The following is a 14,703-nucleotide window of genomic DNA, read 5'->3' as shown; positions in this document are numbered from 1 at the left end:
GGTTTTAACAGGTGAGAGAAAAACAAACCTTAATTTGCCAACAAGTCAGAAGTCACATGCAAAAATAAAACCAGGCTGCTGAGGTTAAGCAGTATGGCAGAATTAAATAAACATCAAACCAGCCGACGAACAGATCATCAGGCCACATAAACCAGGGTACTCCAAGCCAAAAGAATTAGAGGAAAATAAATAAGGCAGCACATATAAAGCAGCAATGGTTCAGGTACTTGCTGTTTTTGGGGAATGAATTTTCTCTTAGAAATAGGAAGAAGGAAAGATGGAATGACCTGGTTGACAAGGTCAGCAATAAAAGAACAAACACGAGGAGCAGTGAAGTCAGCCTGCAGGCCATGACAAAGGTGTGAGGGATGACATGGTGAGCTGTAATGAATGCCATGCCAATGACTTTATATCAGGCATAGCAAACATTCATATTTTCCAGAGAAGGATTCCTAATGGAAGAGCTTACATCCTGGGACTCTGCAAGAGGGCTTCATCTACCTGGTTGTAAGAGTCCCCCAAGCTTCCCTTCTCTTGGGCTGATAGGATGGTTCCTTAGACCTCCTAGCTAATAATCCCTGCAACACCTGTATTGGGAAGGCGTATGAAGGCTGGAGATGAAGAAGGAACAGCAGAAAAATAGGCTGCACTATAGATAAAGGCACAGAAATAGAGAGCCAGGAGACAGCAAAAGGGAAAACTTACAGAGCAATTTCCTTCTTTACACAAACATGAGTCTATAAGAAGAGACTAAATCAGCAGTATCCAGTGCTTTTTGTTACTTACAAAAATCTAAAACAAGGCTATGAATCATCAACATGAAAAAAAAACTATCTTTCACCAATCTTCGATCTTCCCATTCCTTATCCTTAAATAATGACTTTTTAAGTATGAGAGTAAGCCAATAATTCAGATAGTGAACTCTAGCACTGATGCATAAACTTTTGTAACCAAAGCCAGCATAAAAATCTAACTACGAAAGCTGTTTCCTGCACCCCTAATTCTCCCTGTTAGCCAGCAAAGATATGGGGGGGGGGGGCAAACTGTGAGAAAGGGTTTGGTATGCAATCGGCAGAAACAAAATTCCTTGGTTTAGAAATAATCATAAACTGATTTTTCCAGAAACACACAAGTGATGCCATCAGTGAGGGGTTAATTTCAGTCCCAGCCCCCCTAGCTCATGCAAAGGCAAAAGCTTGTCAAAGTACATGGTGGCCTCAGCTTCATAGCATCAGAAATCTTGAGTTCAATGAAAACAGTGGAGCCAGAAATCAGATTATTACAATGCCAAGAAAGTTAACTGGAATACACTGCGCTTAAATTTCTAAATTGATTTATATTTCTAGTCAATTTCATTTGGGAAATGCATGGGTTTGAATCCATGCTCTGCAATTTCCATAACTCGACACTGTTCGTTGAGCTGGATGTCACATGGTAGGGTTAATCAAAGTGCAGTTCCCAGATGTGCAGTGCCAGTATCACCTGGTGGCTTGTAAGAGATGCAAATTCTTGAGTCCTACCCAGACTGGAAGAATCAGAAATGGGTAGTAAGGCCTGACAAACTCTAGTATAATCGTCCCTTCCAGTGGTCCTGATGTAGTTCAGGTTTTGGAGCACTGAGGTCAACATAACTGTTATGGGCTCAGAATTTGGGTCTGAATTCCAGCCCCACTATGAGTCTTTGGGCAGCCACTTGACCTCTCTAAGTGTCAGTCTCCTCTTCCACATATTATGCTTGGCTCTACTCAGTAAATATCCCCAACATTCAGAGTGTGAGGCATGAGGCCTGGTGCTGGCCAGACATGGGAGAACCACACTGCTCTTCACTGTGGTGCTTTGAGTCCACTGAAAGAACTCAACTGTCTAGCACAAGGGTTGGCAAGCTTTATCTGTAAAGAGATGGTGAGTAAATATTTTTGGCATTATAGGCCATGCCTCACCCATCTGAACTACTCAATTCTGCTTTTGTGCCATCAAAGCAGATATGGTGAATAAGCATGGCTGTGTTTCAATAAAACTTTATTTATGGACAGAAAATTTAAATTTCATGTCATTTCCACATGTCAGGAAATCTTACTCTTATTTTTATTTTTTTCAACCATTTATAAACACAAAAGCCATTCTTACTCAGGAGCTGCACAGAAATAGGCAGCAGGCCAGACTTGTCCTAGAGAAGGTCGTTTGCTGACCCTAGTCTAGCACTCTCATACTGGTAAAGTTGTCAAGCCAGAGTTTGATCACCTATCTGATGAAACCAATCTCGCCCATGCTGAAGGTGGTTGTGAGACAATAAATTCTATAAACTACCTAGTAGGCCGCCTCACACAGAGAAAACCCTCAGCAAATGACATCTACTGTCATTATTATAACGAAATGTTCACCTCACAGAAAAAAATACCTACACTGGATGATCTAGAACAACGAGTTGAAGCAGGGCAGGAATACAATGCAAATGTGTAGGCAAAACAGAGACAAAGGTTTACAAACAGATTTGCTCTAAGCACCACTGGCCATATGTCTATTAGCATGTTGCTGAATTTATACACACAGAAATAAGCAGTAAAAAATAAGCAAACTGAACAAAGGAACTGCAATCACCTTGCTCTCTTGACTTAAAAGAAGACATGCGGTTTGTTCTGGACATTTAAATTGCTCCCATATGTGTACCACCCTGCTGGAGCAATGAAACAACTCAAAGTGCATCAAGTCTGTCTCTGACCTCTAAGCCTCCAGAAGTCCACACTACCACACTGAGACCAAAGAGCCAACTCACACATCCCACAAAGCAGCACTCCCTTGGGAAAATTCACAGCTGCACAACATCTGCGGGAAAATTAGGCTCAGGATATGGTAAAACATAGGACTGCATTTCCAGATAAAATTTCAAGGGCTCATCAAAGGCTCACATGTGTCTCTGAGTCAGGCACTTATTACTTGCTCATCATTTGCCAGGCTTTGGCTGCCAGGGGGTCTAGCCAACAGGTGTGTCTTCCACATCTGAACTTGATCCAGCAGCCAATCCTTTCTGCAGCCCCTTACACTACTCTCATTGTCTCCAAGTCTAGTGGTCTCTTCTTTTTTTTTTAATTTTATTTTTTATTGCATTTTAGGTTTGTGGGTACATGTGCAGAACATGCAAGACAGTTGCATAGGTACACACATGGCAGTGTGTTTTGCTTCCTTTCTCCCCTTTACCCACATTTGGCATTTCTCCCCAGGCTATCCCTCCCCGGCTCCCCCTCCCACTGGCCCTCCTCTTTTCCCCCCAATAGACCCCAGTGTTTAGTACTCCCCTCCCTGTGTCCATGTGTTCTCATTTTTCATCACCTGCCTATGAGTGAGAATATGCGGTATTTCATTTTCTGTTCTTGTGTCAGTTTGCTGAGAATGATGTTCTCCAGATTCATCCAACAGTGTAAAAGTGTTCCTTTTTCTCCACATCCTCTCCAGCATCTGTTGTCTCCAGATTTTTTAACGATCGCCATTCTAACTGGCGTGAGATAGTATCTCAATGTGGTTTTGATTTGCATCTCTCTGATGACCAGTGATGATGAGCATTTTTTCATATGATTGTTGGCCTCATATATGTCTTCTTTTGTAAAGTGTCTGTTCATATCCTTTGCCCATTTTTGAATGGGCTTGTTTGTTTTTTTCCTGTAAATCTGTTTGAGTTCTTTGATTGATGATAGACTGGACTGGGAAAATGTGGCACATATACACCATGGAATATTATGCAGCAATCAGAAATGATGAGTTTGTGTCGTTTGTAGGGACATGGATGAATCTAGTGGTCTCTTCTGATGGCAAAGATGAATACTCAAAGGAGCCACTAGCCACATGTGGCTTTTGAGCATTGAAACATGGCTAGCAAAACCAATGAACCACGGTTTTTTATTTAATTTTATATTAATTAATTTACCTTTAAAAAATAATGTTCCATTCAGCTATTGGAAAAGGTCTAAACACAATTCAACTTAGATGAGTGAACCTACTTTTTGACTTTAAAAATCAAAATACAAAAAAGTATTTCTGATGAAAAATTTAGCATCCAACTGGAGAGATGCTATCAGTGTAAAATGTACACTGAATTTTTAAGGACTTTTTGTTAAAAAAAAAAAAAAAGGATATACATAGCTCATTAATTTTTATATTGAGTACATGTTAAAATGAAATTATTTTGGATATGTCAAGTTAATTAACACACATTAAATTCTGCATGCTTCTTTTTTGCTTTTTTAAATATAGCTCAATTGGGAAATGTACAATTGCATAAATAGCCTACATCGTATTTCTGCTGGACAGCACTGCTACAGAGCATGAAATAAAGGTATTATTGTCATATTAATCACATATTAATCGTCATATTAATCACAAAGCCAGAGTGGGCCTCAGAGTCAGTCCAGCTCTGACCTCTGCACCCCACAGTCTTCCTACTGCCCACGCCCCAGAGAGCAGCTCCTGCGTCTTTTCTCTGGTACCACTTTCTCTGATTGATAACGCAAATTCTTCACAAAGACAGACTTACACTCCTCTTTCTTTAGAGTCTAGCCCATTGTTGCAGCCAGCCAGGCAGCAAATAGCACCAGGAATCTCAGCCCTGCTCATCCAAGTGCATATCCCACTAGTCCCAAGGAGAAGAATCAATTTACAACAGTCATTTGCTCATTCTAGTTCTCAAAATCTAAGATGAGTATCACAACCAGGTTTTAATCCCAGATCAGGACTCACTTCCAACCCAGAGCATACACATTGGACTTCCAATTCCCTTGTGATTATGATCTTCTCAGAGCAAGACACAAATGGTTTTCATAGCTGACCAAGTAAGTTTTTATTTTATATCTAGTAAATGCAAAGCTTATAAATTCACTAAGAAATCAAATACCTTTGAAATCAGAGAGAAGTCTCTTCCAGAAAAGGATTTTGTGTGTGACAGTTTTCAAATCTGAGTAAATATTAAGATTGAATGAATGTGGATGTATATTTATATTTACTACATGTGCACAGAAACACACACCTTTAAAAAAAAACACATACTAAGATCACCCGAGTATGCTCTTTTTCTGGCCTCCGACAAATCTGTTTAGAAGTTAACTTCTCCCTCACTCTCTCAGGTGGCAGATGTCGTTGGCCCCCACCCCTCCACATCACACAGGAAATGAAAGAGAGGCCTGGAGATACGGAGTGTGGGGCAAGGGACTTCTCAAAGAATATCACCTACCCTGGGGCTGCTGTTTATTAAAGTCTTTTGAGATCCCAGGCCAAGGTCTCTGACTTAGTGACTTTAAATCCCTTTGCAATCAGAGCCAGAGGCTAGTCTCAATTTTTGAACTGAGAGAGACAGCAATAGACAAAGTACAGATAATCCCTTCACCTCATTTGAGCCGTTTCCTAGATCCACTCTCCTGCTGACAAACTTTTACAGCGCTGCTAACAAAGAGAGAAATGAGCCAATTTGGGGTTTAGCACCCCTTTCTTTCCCTGCTCAGGTGAAGATGCTAATTGGCAGTAAAATACATAAAATGTGTACATCAGAATAGCTGGAGGCAAACAGGGTCTGGATAATCCATAAACTGAATAATGAGCCTTTTAATAACCAGGAGCTAACTGCAGCTTTTGGTAATGGGATCCAGGTAGCACTTGTAAATCTACTCCCTCCAATTAGAAAAATGCCTTCCTGCACTGTTCCCTTAAGCCAGGAAATAGAGAAGAACCTCATTCAGCTCCCAGCCCTCAGGCAGAGTGTGTTAAATTCTCACAAACAGAAATTTTTCTCCTGGAGAGAAACTTTCATAACTTTGCTCAATGGTTTACTAGAAAGCTTAATAGGCTTCCTCTGTTTTCCTCAGATATAAACCCCTTCTTTCTTCCACTAGTCCTTCAAGAATGGTTTCCTCGATTCCAGCTATTATCAGTATTAATAATACTAATAATATTTTTTGCCGTTTCCACCTCCTATCTGTGCAGTGTACTCTGCTTTGCAAAGTGCATTCACAAGCAGTATCTCAGTCTCTAACACCACCCTAGGAACAGATCCTGGTTGGGGATCCTGAAATGTATAAAATTTGTGGGATTCTTTGATAAAATGAATATAAAATGATAAATACCAAAATGCTAGTGTCTCTTCCCAGAACCTTGGCAGGGCCCTGAAACTTGGGCTCAGGGTAAATCCAACTCTCCCTCACTCCCACCCCCATAAAGGACATGCAGGTTCACATAACTTGCCCAGGGTCAAACAGCTATTCAGAGTTAGACACAGAATTAAAGCCTTCTTACCTCCCCAGTCTTTGCAGCCCCTCTAGTTCCTCTGTCACAAAGGAAACTTGGAGGAACAAATAAAAACAGCACAGCTAAAAGTGGTCCCCATCAGGCCACCAGATTAGGAAGTTGTCTAGACTGAATATTGCCTGGGGTAGAAGATGGTGAAATAAACTCAGAATCCCTACAAATATTTACTTAATTGGCACCGAAGGTAAAAGACAAGCTCTATAGCTTGTCCAACCCGCAGCCCAGGATGGCTTTGAATGTAGCCCAACACAAATTTGTAAACATTCTTAAAACATTATAAGATTTTTTTTTTGAGATTTGATTTTTATTTATTTATTTATGTTTAGCTCATCAGCTATCGTTAGTGTTAGTGTATTTCATGTGTGGCCCAAGACAATTCTTCTTTCAGTGTGGCCCAAGGAAGCCAAAAGATTGAACACCCCTGCTCTTTAACCAGGCAAAGCCAGAGTGAACCGCGCCTCCAACACTTAACTGACCACAGGACACGGGACAATTTACTTAGGTTTTCTGAACTTCAGTGTCTTCATCTGTAATAGAAGTTTACTTAGCACAGAACCCAGCCTGAGCACTCTGGCTGTTCAATAAATGGTACCTATTGTCGCTGTTGTTACTAGTCCATCCAAAGAGCACTACTTTTACACAAGCCACTCATTCCCCACGGTGTGCTGACATATGTAGCAAAAAGCATCTGCTCAGTCACCATAAGACTGGAAATTAGGCCAGGCAGCTGCTGAGAATTCAGCATTTCCTGGGCAGCAGTAAGAAATGTCATAGCAGATTTATTAAATGAAGTGACTTGTCTACTTGCCAGGGTTATCCTAGTTTCAGATTTATCATCTGTGTACCTGTGAAGTCCCTGTGGCTCTCCAGTCTCAGTGAAGCCATACTGTTTTCAAATGCTTTGAGACCTCATAGTTTGAGAACCACACAATCGTTTGGTTGTGGGTATTTGGTTTTTGATTCGTTTTTTGCTTTTTTGGTTTATCTGTTTCTGTTAATCTGGGGAACCAAAATAATCATGAAAGTGAAACCACTCTTGCTGGGCGTGGTGGCTCACGCCTGTAATCTCAGCACTTTGGGAGAAAAAGGTGGGTAGACCACGAGGTCAAAAGATCGAGACCATCCTGGCCAATATGGTGAAACCCCATCTCTACTAAAAATACAACAAAATTAGCCAGGCATGGTGGCAGGTGCTAGCTGCTCGGGAGGCTGAGGCAGGAGGATAGCTTGAACCGGGAGGTGGAGGTTGCAGTGAGTTGTGATGGCACCACTGCACTCCAGCCTGGTGACAAAGCGAGACTCTGTCTCAAGAAAGTTAAGCCACTCCCATGCTTCCCTTTTTTTCTTCCTCTAGCCCAGTTCTCTCATCTCCCCATACCCCCAACCCCAAATTTTAAATTGGCCCCAGGTCTTATATGAGGAATGATAACAGACCTATCTACAAGAAACACATTAAGAAAAAATGTAAAGAGCAAACTAATTGACAAGCTCTAATCTGCTTGCTATATATTAACGCAAAAAAATCCATCCCACATCCTTGAAGAACTAGCTGTTTTCAGAAGACAGGTTGGACCTGTCTCTATATCTGGCATCAAAAAAAATTAATAACACCACTCATACATTCAGCAAACACTTAAGAAGCACCTACTGAGAGCCAGGCTAGTTCTTAGGAATACGAATTTGAATAAAACAAAGCCTTTTCTGCCTTCTGGATTCAGGTAAGAAACTACCACCACCCTACCCATGTACTTCCATACCATGAGGTGTAAGTTTCAAAGTAATTTGCATAGTTTTAATTACTAGTTTAATTATTTGCCTTCTCAATAAGTCTATAATCACACTTAGGGAGATAACAGAATTCATTTACAGATGCTCAGTAAACACTGAAAGGCTGCAGCTCCCTAACAGTTGATAGTTAAACAAAAGAATTGGGCATGAAAGCAGTTTATTGACAGTACATGGCAACGCCTGCTACTACAGAGTCAAGAACTAAGACCACAGGAGCACAGAGGAAGCCGCTGAGGCAGGGGACGGCTTGACCACGGACGTGGCTCTAAAGTAGGAGTTGAACAAGGCAGAGGGAGTAAGGTTGGAGAGTAAGGGGCAAAGTTGAGTTTTTCCTGAGACAGAATTGATTCACTGTAGAAACGGATTAGATCTGGGGCAGGGGGAGAAAGAGGAAACGAGAAGACACCAAGTTCATAATTTGATATCATCATTCATCTAATTTCCTATCAATCAAGATTGATATATGGGGACAGGTCACTGGAGAGAAGGTAACTGTGGCTTAGTCACGCATGTGTTCTATCAGCTAACTGCTTCATGTTCATAAGCTTCATCAACCTGCCAAAACCACAATCTTCTTCAAAGCAGAACTGATTCACAAGGATCTTGTGCCCTCATGTCCACTCGATGTCCACTTCTGATACAAAAGTTTATACAATTCACCTATATTTTTTTAAAAATAAAAGTGTACAAGACACTGTGCTGAAAATGTACCTGCTGACCAAAGGTAGAAATTATAAAATAAAATATGAATAGGCTTTATTATGTAAAATGTCAAAGTATCTATAATTTAGAAAAGAAAAAAATAACTAATACAAATTTAAAATAATCACTAATAAATAAAAATTAAAGCAAATAATTTTCTTATCTATCAAATTTGAGAGACTTTTTAAACACCCCCACGAGATCTTCCCTGTACTCTGTCTGCTGGAGCAGCTAAAGGCAGAGAATCTGACAAGGGCTCTGGGACCCAAGAAGACATCAGAGCTCCTTGATGAAAAGAAACTGGTCCTAGGCTGGGCACCATGGCTCATGCCTGTAATCCAGAGCACTTTGGGAGGCCAAGGCAGGCAGATCACTTGAGGCCCGCAGTTTAAGACCAGTCTGGCCAACATGGCAAAACCCCATCTCTACTAAAAATACAAAAAATTAGCCAAGCATGGGTGGGGACTACACCTGTAGTCCAGCTACTTGGGAGACCGAGGCATGAGAATCGCTTGAATCCAGGAGGCACAGGTTGTAGGTAGCCAACATCACGCCACTGCACTCCAGCCTGGGTAACAGAGTGTGACTGTCTCAAAACATTAATAATAAAGAGACTGGTCCTTTAGTTGATTCTTTATTCAATGATAGAGCTACACAGGAGAGCCTTCTAACCAGGAGCATGGCAAGAAATGAACCTGCTAAGATTCGGAGTTTCTTTTTTCCCCCTGCAATATAACCAATATTCAGATTATCTCATTTCACCTTTAGAATAACCCATTGAAGAATGTGTGATCACTCCCATTTTGGAAACTGAGGTAGTAAAATCAAGAAACTTGCTATGGTCCTACAATTAAAAAGGAGTGGAGCCATAATTAAAATTCACATCTTTCTGGCTTTAAAGTCCAGGCAATGTGAAGTCTGTATTCCAAAACTGAATGATTATGAGGTGATCAACATTCTGTTATGAGAACAAGCCCTATGCATGGGCAGAATGGGCCCTCAGCATGCACAGCACCTTGGGGGGATAGTTCCATATCCCCTAAAAGACCAAAATTGGGGTGACTCTTCTTAGTGAGGGTCACTATTGTGTAGGCAATAATGATACTTTAATCAGTATCTATCTCAGTTTTCTCATTTGCAAAAAATGGAGTAAAATCTGCAAAAGTCTGTTGAAAAAATTAAAGTCTTAGCCCACAGAACACAGTTGGCACTGCCTCAAAAGTTATCTTCCTAAAACACAAGCTCCATCATAGTAAATCCTATTTAGTCTTCAAAACACAGCTCCAGCATCATCAGTGGGAACTGTCTGAATTACCCAATGATGGGGTAATTGCTGTCTCGTTCCATGCTTCGATTGTGCCTGCCAGGGACTTATGTAGTTTTATTTTTCACATTGTAACCTAAGCACTCATTTACTTTTCTATCACCCTTACTAAACCACAAGCCGTTTGAGAATGGGGTCAATGGTTTATGCGTCTTGTGATGAAAAAGGAATCAGAACAGGCCACCCCAAAATATATCACTTTGGCATACTGATTACTTTGAGCTAAAGGCAATTGAGAAAAAGCAGACACAGGAAGGGCTTTCTGACCTCCCCATTTCTACCTAAAAGCAAGGCATAAAAGTTCCCATGAGAAATGTGTCTTCCTTATGCCAGGAAGAGGAGAACATTCTTATGACCAAAGACGGAGAGTCAACACCAAGATGAATCGCTACTAAAAACACTCACCTATTTTCCATTAGTTTTCCCCATACATTTCCCAGTCACTTTCCCACAATTTACTGCCCCAGGCCAAACCCCCTTTTTCCTTTGTCTTGTCACATCTCCACAATTTAGCCTTCTTTATTAAAATGTTTTATAAACTCGCAGGCCTCTCCCCTTCTTTGAGTCTTTATTGCTTATATATGAAGCCCTCTGTGTACATTTAAAAACATTAACATCAAATAAAATGTGAATGCTTTTCCTCTGTTAGTATGCTTTTTGTCAGTTTAGTTATCAGAACCAGGCACAGAAACTAAGAAGGCAGAGGAAAATCTCTCCTTATCTACAGATGCCAACACCAAGTCCAGGACCAGCATATGGAAGAAAATGTTTCGTTTTAAAAAAAAGGCAGGGCCATAGTTTTATCTTCATAACAACCCTATAGCACAAGGTTATAATTCTGTGAACACTTCAACATGGGAAAACTAAGGCTCCAAGTTGCAGCAGCTGTCTAAAATCATATGCAAGAGGCCAAACTTACACTGAACTCAAGTCTCTGGACTGAAACCTGTATTCTGCATTGCTCCAGTTGTAGCTTTTCAAAGACAACACAGAAAAAAGACCTAGCCCAGACCGTCTAGACCGTAACTAGAGAAAGTGATTGCTCAAAGGTGCTCAAAGGTGCTCAAAGGTGGTAGGAACTGAATGGCATTAGGACATCTTAATCACTTACAAAAGTATTGGGAACAGCAGCAAAGTATAAGGAAGGTTGACATATCTGGGTCTAAATCCAGGATCACTCTATCATTAACCCTGTGTGGCCTTGGGCAAATCTCTTCAACTAGGAAGCCTCAGCTTTCTCATCTGTAAAATGGGGTTTAAAACAATAATACTTATCTTTCAGGGTTTTATATAAAGATTAAAGAACAAAAAACATTTTGTATTTTATAAAAAATCATGATATGAAACAGACTGAGGATATAGTAAGGGTCAACCAAACTGCAGTTATTATTACAGGTTAGAGGGAAAAAAGGCACATATTAACGCCTGTGCCACAAAGTACTCTTCCCACCCTATCTTATTTCATTCCCACAGCAACCTTGTGAAGCAGGTGTCACTACTTTGATCTTACTGAAGCAACTAAGGCCCAGAGACATTTAAGTAACTTCTCCAGCATCACAGAGGGAGCTGTGGGCAGAGCCAGCTCCAGACACATCTAAGTCTAAAGCCCAGATTAGTTTCAGTGGAGGGAAGATAAGGTGGACAAACATGTCCCAAAGTCTGAGAGCAGTGTGAAGTGCTAGAGGAGAAAAACTCCACCAGGTTCATGTGCAGTTTGGGATGTGCATTAAAGATGTTTAGCACATGTACAGGACAAGGCAAGGGAGAAACCAAAAGGGAAAAAGATGGCCAACAATAAATACCATGCTCCTCAATGTCCCTTTCAGCAAATAACACAATGAATAGTAGAGATGACTCATATTCATATGTCAGTCCTTGTACTAAGAGTCTCCAGGTTAAATACTGCATATTGTAATACTGATGTATTATTTCCTTGTGATTTTGCTGCCATTTATTATGTCCTGGAAATTTTTCTGAAACAAAAGAAGGAAGTTCAGAAAGGTCACAGGAAATGTCTGATCTCCTTAACTCAAAGAAGGAGAAACAAATTCTACTAGGATCATTTCTTATTTGCATCATTAACACCAGGCACATTAGAAGATGATTCAAGTAACCAGAATAGCAGTAGATGACTTCACAACATCTTACAGAGAAATAAATGCTACTTCACAATAACACAACAACAACGAATTGTTTTCTGGTATTTTCCTTCGTCACACAGTTCCCCCATGCTTGGACAGATAATAGGCCTTTGCATTTTCCAGTCAAGGCCCAGGAAACTTTCACACTGTGCATGTTTTTGATTCACGTGGCCAGGTTATGCTCTTGTAGAAACGTAGTGCGGGAAGGAGAGCCTCTAACAGTGGGGTTGGAAAGTTCTTTTTAAGCGAGGCCCTCACAACAAGTCCCCCGACCTGAGGCCACAAGTCTGTGAACCCATAAAGATGCTCAGCTGAGTCTAAGAATCCGGTGTTGGAAAAAGAAAACTCAACAAAGAAGGAGCAGCTGAGCGCACTTTGACAAAGTATAAAATCATTTTGTCTATTCAAATTTATGAGCATAAGAAGGGTGAGAGGTTCTCCACTAACACATACATCCTCGTGTGAACTTTTCCAAAGTAGAGCTAACGGCACACAGAGCTAGCCGATCTCATAGAAAACTCATTCCTAAGGGACTACCTGTAAACTCAGAAGTTTCTGTCTTCACATGAGGCAAATGCACAGTAGAGCCCACCTCCACTCACTCTTCCCTCCATTCAAAGCGCTATGCCTCTCACCACCAGCAACTCACACCTAGCCACTCCACCCCTCCCCGTGGCCCCTGGAAGGCCTCAGGCTCCACAGAGCCGCGGGACCCGCGGGAACACCCCTCCTCTCCCTACCATCCCCATTATTCGGCACACAGCCCTGCTCTCCCCTGGAGCCAACAGTCTGCAGCTCCTTCAATGCAGGCGCGAGCAGGCAGGAATGGTGGGAAAAGAAGCTGTGCCAGCTGCATGTTTCAGAATCTCCCTCCATATGCATTTGCCAGAGGAACAAAAAGAAAATCAATGCCAGGAAAAGACAACTGAGACGAGGATGCGGTGGGACCGTGGCTGACTCCGTGCCTCTGAGCAGCAAGGGGCTGGCCAACCACGCGTCCGAGCTACAGATCCGAGTCGTTACCTTCAGGATGCAGGCCATGGCGCTCCGCCGGCCCTCCTGCCACCGAGCAGCGGGCGCGCCTGGGTCAGGGGCAGTCCCGGCGGCAGGCTGGAGGCTGGTACCGCGGCAGGACCGCTCCAGCCCACATTCCCGCAGATCCAAATAAGGGGACCGCGGCACAAGCTGCGCCGCCACAGACCCCGCCCCCCGAGCCGCGGCCCCGCCCCCGTCCCCATCCACTGGCCCGCGGCCCGCGAGGCCCCGCCCCCAGGTCACGTGCCGTCCCGGGCGCCGGCGCCGGCGGCCCCTCGGTGTCTACTGCTTCTTTCTCTTGTTTTCTTCTGTGACCCTTTGGCGGCTCGACGTGCACCGAGTGCGCTCCGCAGCAGTCAGGGACCTGGGTCCCGCGGGGGAGCAAAGAACCTTCTTTTCTTCTCCTTGGTTCCGTCTCCTCTCACACATCAGAGAACTCCTTTTTACAGAAGTTTCACACTTTCGTCAAAGTTCAGTGGATTTGGCATCGCCCTTCTACAGACTTCAAAGGGTTCTTCAAAAGTAGCAAGAAGTTCTCCCTGGGCTGTTCAAGGATTGAGCCTTCACTCTGTGATGGGCTCATCTAAAGTTAATAATTTGCCACTAATAAGGGAGCACAAATGTCAATGAATGAAAGACGTCATGAACCTTACACTGCCTGTCATATATTTTGTGTTTATGCATGTGTATAATATAGAGATGATTGCCTTTTCCTGCTACCAGCTTGTTTATGAAATTGTATATGCGTAAGATACAGTATATAGACATAGGTAGGATGTACACAGGTGTATATTGCATTATATATGCACATGTTGATTGTACGTTATATGTTTATAAAGTGTGTGTGTGTACATGGCAGGACTCTGCTCTTCACTGCTCCAAGCAAGAGCTGGCTAAGAGAAGCAGTTATTTCCACAAGGAGAGAAAACACATTGCAGGAGAGACAGAGCATTCCCTGAATATACACAACTTTTTACCACTTGGTCTGTCAGAAAAATTTTAAAGCAGCCCCCAAATATTTATCCAGAAGAAGTTTTACTTCCTAGAAGCCCTGTCTAGTTTGCCTCTATGGAATCAGGAAAAGCACTGTGGGCTGGTGGTGTCATGAGATTGGCTCACAAACCACAAGGCAGACACCAGGCTTTCAAGGAATTTGGTATTTTCTGGATGAGAGCACGCGAAATTCTTAGAGTGCAGGAGTAACCACAAGAAGGAGGTTGCAGAAGCTGAGCCTGTGGATGAACTGCCTCTCCCATGGGAAGCTCCTGTCTTCAGTCTCCCTGGGGTACCACAGCCTGCTCTTCGACTCCCTCCCTCTCCTTCCTCCTCTGCCTTACAGATCCAGTATGTTTTCAGTACAAACTCCTTGTTCAGGACTATGTACTTTAAACTGCTGCTTTAGCTCATGGTCCTTCATGGGCCAGGAAA

At 42.4% G+C, this 14,703-nt stretch overlaps 1 protein-coding gene across 4 annotated transcripts in view; it reads right to left on the bottom strand.

The window, feature by feature from the left end:
* Positions 1 to 13,402, bottom strand: part of ST6GALNAC3 (ST6 N-acetylgalactosaminide alpha-2,6-sialyltransferase 3) — a 580,668-nt gene extending 567,266 nt beyond the window's left edge. For all 4 annotated transcript variants that reach the window (XM_002750988.6, XM_035251923.3, XM_054236433.2 and 1 more), the window contains exon 1: positions 13,264 to 13,402. In XM_002750988.6, the coding sequence (XP_002751034.1) occupies positions 13,264 to 13,281 (18 nt within the window). In that variant the 5' untranslated portion in view covers positions 13,282 to 13,402. The remainder of the gene's footprint in view (positions 1 to 13,263) is intronic.
* Between the last annotated feature and the right edge of the window lie 1,301 nt (positions 13,403 to 14,703).

This window comes from Callithrix jacchus, chromosome 7, assembly GCF_049354715.1.
Source record: "Callithrix jacchus isolate 240 chromosome 7, calJac240_pri, whole genome shotgun sequence".
In the NCBI taxonomy this organism is placed as follows: domain Eukaryota; kingdom Metazoa; phylum Chordata; class Mammalia; order Primates; family Cebidae; genus Callithrix; species Callithrix jacchus.
The sequence above is the reverse complement of the archived record's forward strand: the minus strand, read 5'-3'. Positions and strand labels throughout refer to the sequence as shown.